General features: G+C 59.8%; 1 protein-coding gene across 9 annotated transcripts in view; it reads right to left on the bottom strand.

The window, feature by feature from the left end:
- Window positions 1-5,913, bottom strand: part of SLC12A7 (solute carrier family 12 member 7) — a 98,169-nt gene extending 92,256 nt beyond the window's left edge. For all 9 annotated transcript variants that reach the window (XM_033178713.1, XM_033178710.1, XM_033178709.1 and 6 more), the window contains exon 1: window positions 5,682-5,913. In XM_033178713.1, the coding sequence (XP_033034604.1) occupies window positions 5,682-5,874 (193 nt within the window). In that variant the 5' untranslated portion in view covers window positions 5,875-5,913. The remainder of the gene's footprint in view (window positions 1-5,681) is intronic.
- Between the last annotated feature and the right edge of the window lie 1,552 nt (window positions 5,914-7,465).

The following is a 7,465-nucleotide window of genomic DNA, read 5'->3' on the forward strand; positions in this document are numbered from 1 at the left end:
AGAGCGAAACTCCATCTCAAAGAATAAAACAATAACAATAAAAAAGAGAAATCGCTATTCAAGCCCTTTTCCCATTTTTACAAGAGTATATTTGTCTGTTGTTGCTGTTGAGTTGTAGGAGTTCTTAGCATCCTCTGGGTGTGAACCCCTCATCAGCTCTATGCTTTGCAAATGCTGTCTCCCATCCCGGGAGCTGTTCTGCTCTGCATGTGACCTCTGATGTGTGTTTGCATTTTTTTTGGTCTGTGCTTATAGTTTTCCCTGCCCCTCCCCCATCCCGACAGAGCCACGCAGGAGCCGACATCCATGCACACACACCTGCCCCCTAATCCCATCCCTCATTTCCAGGGCACAGGCCTCACCCAGAGGAACAGAGGAGGCACCTGAGTGGGGCCCTGCACCACGGCCCAAAGGCCCAGCGCACAATGAGGACCCCCAACTCGTGCCCCACGCAGCTGAGCTGCGGGCTCTCTTCCAGATGGTCAAGTCTTTATTTAAAGAAAATTCTGGTGTATACATGGAGCTGGTGTCTCAAAACCCATGCCCCCTCCAGTGGAAAAAGAAGCCAAATTAAACACTAAAGAAGAGAAAGGACGGACATGTGTTCAAGCATTTTCTTTTAAAGCCAAAATTAAAATCACTAAGTCGAGACTTCTTTAAGAGCAAAGTGACAAAACGCAAACTTGTCCTCCACAGATAACTAGAGGCAGCTCATGGATTAACACGAGGGCCGAGCTCCATGAAATATTTAAGCAAAAAGAAAACAGAGTCTGCCCAGTGGGGCCGGCGGGTTTTCAGACACCAGAGCCGGTGGCCTCCGCCTGGGCTCTGCACACCGTGTTTCTGAGCGGCCCAGGAGGGCAGGCAGAAGCAGCCCCGCACTGCTGGTTTTCCCGACAAGGAGAGCATGGAGCCAGCTGAGGACATGGGATTTTCCTGAGGCTTTCCCCCAACAGAAGGCAATGGCTGAGGGGGCAGCCCGCTCTCCTGGGGTCCACGGACGGGGAGGGCGGCCTTGGGAGCTAGACGGAGATGGCGGGGCCAGAACCCTCACTGCTGTGCCCGGCAGGGTCTGCGCCCGTGGGCACTACCCAAGGACAGGTCTCAGCCTCCTCCTGTTCCAGGTCCCCAGGATCCCAGCTCACAAAGCTCAGGCTTGCAAAGGCGCCTTCTACTGTGGGTGCTGCTTCCCAGCCAGAGCAGTTTCCAAGGCTCCAGCGAGGAACTCTTCACCTTCTCCTTAAGCAGCAAAAACTCAATATGCTCCACAGAGGCGCAGACATCCACTCACACACAGAGACACACAGACACACAAAGAAACCTCAGCCCGGCCTCGGCACACATCTCATTGAAGATGTCAGTGGGCTGCCCTTGCCAAGCTGGAGTCTCTGCAAGGGGCCCGGCCTATGCCAGCCCCAGCACTTGGAGAAGGGTTCCTTTAGCCTCCCAGAGTGGTCTGGGCTGCACACAACCCTCCCGGTATAATTATGAGCGTCTGTAGGGCTCTGATGGCCCCGCCAGCCATAACAACAGCTGCAGGGAACAAAAGGCCCAACCCTCTAATTAGGGACTCAGAACTGGTCTGTGTCCCAGTGCCAGGGATGAAAACCACCAGGGCCGACCGGTGCCAGAGGAAGGGTCCGACGGGCTGAGGGACCCTGAGTTCCAGCCTGCCCCATCCTCTAGAGCAGGTTCAGCACAGCCCAGGGGGGAGGCAGGGGGTGGGTGGTGAGGGGCGCATAGCTTGTGCTCCCCGTCGGCTGTGGCCTTGAGCCACTTGGACCTCCCTGAACGTCCTGTCCTCTGGGCAGCTTCCTGCACACAGCTCTCCTTGCAGGCTGGGGACCTACCTTTCCTCATCCCTTCCAGGTCTGGGGGCACGCCAGGTGACGGATCCTGCCATGTTCTGATAGCTGGATCTGGGACCCCACTGAAACTGTCCCACAAAGGGAGCTACATGGGGGCTGCCATCAGCACCCCTTCACTGGGGAAGCCATGTTCACCTTCTGGAGCCTCTGGAACCATCTGTGAAATGGCCCTATCACCGCCCAGCTAGACCTTCCCACAGGGCCAAGGGGCTCTGCCATTGTCTGATGCTCCCTGCTTCACCTCCCCTTCCCTCTCCTCTGCTTTGTGAAATGGCCGGCCCCATCACCTCCATCCCATCCCACCTCCCGTGGGACTAGGAGGCTATGTGATTGTCTGGTGTTCCCCAGCTCATCTCTCCTCTGAACTGCGCACCCGGCCGCCCACCCCTGTGCCCACAGAAGATGCCACAGTGTGCAGGGGGCAGTCATGCCTGCAAGGCTGACTCCGAGGCCGGCCACCAACTGGGTGTAGAAGCCACAGGCTGCTCCCTGCTGAGCAGGAAGTGGCACCACCCTCCTTGATGCAAAAACACAGCCGGAGAGCCCCTGTCAGACCTGCCTGCACCTGCGGGCTCACCCAGCAGGACCGAGGGGGGTGCCGGTGCAGGGCGAGGATCCCAGTGGCATGTTTACATCCCGTGGCAGAGAGAAGGGACCCACCCCTAGAGAAGGGAGACTTCCTCAGTAAGGGAGATCCCCCAAGCTAGAGAAGGGCAACCCCCTTAGAGAGGGGAGACCCCAAGCTAAAGAAGGGCGACCCCCTTAGAGAGGGGAGACCCTACCACCACACACTGCCTAAGCACTGACACACCCCAGCCATTCACAGCAAAGTCAAGTGAGTACAAAGTCGGTCTGGACTCCTGCACTGAAAACTGAGGTATGACAGAGACAGGGGAAGCCTGCGGGGATTACTGGCTTATCCCTGGGACCTGTGAGCAGAGAGGACCTGTCTCTGGAGGATTAGAAAGTTCATCTGATCACCGGGCCACACATCTGCAAGGGAAGGTCAGCCCAGGACAAATGGCCCGCCCGGCGTGCAATTCCTGTGGCGCCCAAGGCATGCCAATAAAATCTTTGTTTGCTTTTTTAAACTTAGTTTACATTGTCTTAATGGCAGTGTTAAATAATAGGTCTTCTGTTCATATGTAGTGGGCACGACACAAAATCATTCAGCTGATCGTTGGCTGGAGCCATCCTCCTCCAACCCCCACAGGACTGGAGCCCAGCTGTCCACGGCAGCCAGGCAACCACACGGCCATGGGCACAGGGTCTCTACCCCCGGGCGCTGACGTGGGAGAAGGGACGGGCTTGCCCAGCCCCTGGGCCTTCCAGCCCAGCCTCTGAGCACCCGCCCCCAAGAGGAGATGAGGTGGGTGGGGGAATGCTAGGCCTAAACAGGGTCTCTCACCTGCTCCATCCAAGATTAAGGCAACAGCTCCCTCCACTCCAACATGAATGTGCAAACATTCACAGCCTAACGCAGGAAGGACAGATGAGTTCAGACCTGCATCTGCCCCGCCATGCTTTCCTCAGGGGCCTCTAAGGGGTCCATGGACCAGTGTGCTGGGCACCAGGGGGAGAGACTGAGGCTCCCTAGAAAGGGGAATGAGGTGTGGAGGAGACCAGTAGGGTCAGCCCAACTCAGGACCCTGTCCCTGCCTGGGGTGCTGTGGCCCTGGCACTACAGAGCCGAGGAACAGCCCACGCCATGAGCAGTGCCCATGGGGAAGCCCCTATTGCCACAAGCCATGTTGTCAAACCATTTCCCCCAGAACAAATGAGGCCTGAGGATGCCCGAGAACCCTGCAGCCCTGACTTGGTGCTCTAGTTCACACGAACCGGCAACCTGCAGAATCACCAGCTCCTTTGCTGGGCTCCACAGAGAAAATCAAAAGAAACATGCACCCTGGTGAGTAGGCTGACTTCAGAATTAGAGAGAAACCTTTGTGCATATCTGGGGAGTGCCACACAGCAGCTGTTTGAAGACAGGGAATTCCTTTAGGGAGGAGACCACAGCATCCCATATCAGACATTGCAGGGCATGACCCTAGAATACAAGAAATGACTCAGGAGTCAGGAGAAGGACAGGGCTGGACCTGAGAGCCACAGCTGCCACCCAGAAGGGCAGGTGTCCCGGCCCACCTCGTCTCCACACACATGTGTCGCTAACCCTAACCTCTAACCCCTAAGCCCTAACCCTAACCCCTAACCCTAACTTCTATCCTCTAATCCCAAACCCTAACCCCTAACCTCTAACCCCAAATCCCTAATCCCTAAGCCCTAACCCTAACCCCTAACCCTAACTTCTAACCTCTAATCCCAAACCCTAACCCCTAACCTCTAACCCCAAATCCCTAATCCCTAACCCCTAACCCTAACCTTGTCTCCAAAACGTGTGTGTCCATAACCTATCTAGGGCACTGAGCTGAATCCAGTTGAGACACAGACGGCAGTTCCCACACACCCCTGTACCAATGCACGCAGTCCTGGAGAACTGGTGTCTGCAACACAGACGCGTGCACACACACACACACACACATGTACTACGCACCACACACCTAGACACAGACACACACCACACATTATAATATAGACACACACACCCCATATGCTATACACACATATACACACATCACACCCATAGACATATACACATACCACACACCACACACATAGACACACATACGGACACACACACACACAGGCATGGACACTCACATGGTTCCCGCAGTGCTGCAGGAGGCCAGCTCAGCGACCAGTTGAGGAGCCTGAGATGCTTGCTCCTCTGGGCCATCGCGTAAAGCCTGCCCTAGCTATGGACTGTCACATGTGTGACATGCATGAACAGGCAACACGGACACGCATAGCCCCCACACGCTGAACTGGGTCCCCCAGGGCCCGTTGGAGACCCTTCTGCCTGGGACCTGTCTCATCCCCAGCTCCTCACAGGGTGAGACATAGCAGCAACCACAGATGTTCAGAGCAGCTTAGCCCTGCCCTGTCAGGCGGGCACAACAGACGGACCCTCAGGGCACCCAGGTCCCACGCGAGAGTGACGGCTCAGGGACATCTGTCCTCAGGGCCATAAGCTTTAAGCCCAAGCCAGGGTCCAGGCCTGGTGGCCTCTGTGTGGCCAAGGCTGGCAGGACACTCCATGATCCGAGGCAGGGCCCTCCTCAGCCCACTGGAAGCCAACTTGGCTCTGGGTCCTCTGCCTTCCCCCTCCCCGCCCCGCCGACTTCGGGGGTCCGGTGTGCAGTGAGTGGTCAGGAGCACACGGCTCTGCTCCCCGCAGGGACGAGCCCCCAGTGCCTCCCAGATCTTCTGGGCCAGACCCCTGCGACCCTTCGGCGCTATAAACAATCAAACCACAGCCCCGCCCAAGGCCTCAGGGACCTGCAGTGGTCCTGAGAGAGGCAGCCCTGGGCGGGAACAGGGCCCCCTTTCCGGCCTGGTCCTCGCCCTCCCCACGAGGTGACCCGGCAGGGGCTCTGCAGCCGCGGGAACGGCGGGTTCAGAGGGCGCCCCGGGACCTGTCGGTCCATCCCCGCGGACGGCGTCCCCCCTGGACCCTGCCCGGACTCGGTGCCACCTGCAGGCCACGGACAGGGCGGGACTCCCACAGGGAACCGGCCCAGGTCCCAGAGCGCGCGGCGGGCGGCGGCGGGGACGGGCTCGGCTGGGCTGGGGAGACGCGAGGCAGGGACCGACCCCCGGCTGACCAGGAGCCTCATCCTCCCCGCCCCGCCCCGCCCCGCCAGGCCGCCGCCCACCTGCGCCCCTCGAGGGGACTCGGCACCTGCGCGCACCTACCGTAGCGGCCGGGCTCGCGGCAGTAGCGCAGGATGGGAAGCGGGTCCTCGCTTGGCGGCTCCGGTGCGGCTGCGGGGTCCAGGCCGGGGTCGGGGGCCCAGCGGGCGCTCGGGATGGGCCGCTGGCTGCCGCCTTCCTCGGCCCGGGGCCCCGCATCCCCCGCCGCGGGGGTCACCAAGAAGCGCTGGGACATGGTGTCCGCGACGGCTGCGGGGAGCGGAGACCTGAGCGCGGGGAGGGCGGGGCCGGCGGGGCGGGCGGGGGAGGCCGGAGGGAGGGAGGGACGGGGCGCACCGCCTGGGATGGGGCCGCGCGGCGCGGGGACTGGGCGGGAGGGCGGAGCGGACCCGGGCTGACACCTTGGCGGCGGGGCGACCACGGCCTCAGCCCCCGAAGAACGAAGAGCGACCTCGGGTCTCGCTGCGTGACCTTGGAGACGCCCCAGCCAGGCGGTCGGGTCAGCGCGCAGTGCCGAAGCCCGAGGGGAGGAACAGACCTCGCTCTGCGCCGCCGGGAACCAACAACGGTCACCCTGGCGGCGGCGCTGCAGCCTCGGGTCTCTGGCGACGCCCACTGAGGGCCGGGTCCAGGGGACCGGTGAGGGTGGAGGTCTCGCTGGCTTTTGGGTCTGTGGGGAGGGGCGCCCTGACCTGGGGCCTCCGCCTCCCCCATCCCCAAACTCCAGCCCTTTGCCAAGCAGGGTTCAGCCGTGCGTGCGGGGCAGAGGCCTCCTTCTGGGACTTCTACCTAGGGAGAAAGGGCCCCCGGGACAACCAGGGTGGAAGGCAGAGGCCAGCCCGGCTCCGGAGGCGCTGGGAGCCCCGGACCCTGAAAGTCTTGGGAGACCCCGCCTGCTCTTCAGGGGGATTCCTGCAACCGCTGTAGCTGCACAAATTCTGCAACTGGCTCTTTCCTCCCTTCTAATGACGCTGTTACCACCACCTTGCATGGAAATATTGAGCACTTAACAATATGTATTCACAGATTCAACAAATATTTATGAACACTGACCTGTGCCAGGCCCTGCAGATGACAGAAGGGAACCCCTGCCTCTGTGAAGTGTATGTTCCAGAGGGAGGCAAGGGTAAGAGCTCCCAGGTGTGGGGAGGGCCTCAGGTGACATCCAGACAGTGACTTACAGGGAGCAAGTGGTCAGCTGTGCTGCCTCCAGTCATACTCTACCCACCTCATCTGCGGTGGCTGCTGCTGGTCCAGCCACCACATCTGAATCCCAGCAGTAGAGTGAGGACACAGGAAAGGTAGCTAGCCACCCCTTGCAGAGCACAGCCTAGGAGTGCACATAGCACCTTTGCTTATTCTGTTAGCCAGAACTCAGTCCTGTGGCCACACCTTCATGTGCAGAAGGCTGAGAAACGTGCCCCACCCGTGTTTGTGGTGCTGTGGATGAGAAATCACCAGAGGCTGGGTCTCAAGGGCACATCTAGCACCGGTGGAAAGACCAGAGAGGATGAGAACTCCTTTCTTCAACACACCCTCTCGCCATCACCCCACCTCCACTCATATGGCACCTGCACGTATGCCTGCCCACACCTGCCCACACTGGCTCACATCCGTCCACACCTGTTCCAGCCTGCTCACACCTACTCATCCCTGTGCCACCTGCCCACACCTGCTCACACCTGTTCTCATCTGCTCACACCTGCCCACATTGGCTCATACCTGCATACATCTGTCCACACCTGTTCCAGCCTGCTCACACCTACTAACACCTGCTCCCACCTGCCCACACCTGCTCACACTGGCTCACACCTGCTCACATCTGT

The sequence above is a fragment of the Trachypithecus francoisi genome, unplaced genomic scaffold, assembly GCF_009764315.1.
Source record: "Trachypithecus francoisi isolate TF-2019V2 unplaced genomic scaffold, Tfra_2.0 Lachesis_group2, whole genome shotgun sequence".
Lineage (NCBI taxonomy): Eukaryota > Metazoa > Chordata > Mammalia > Primates > Cercopithecidae > Trachypithecus > Trachypithecus francoisi.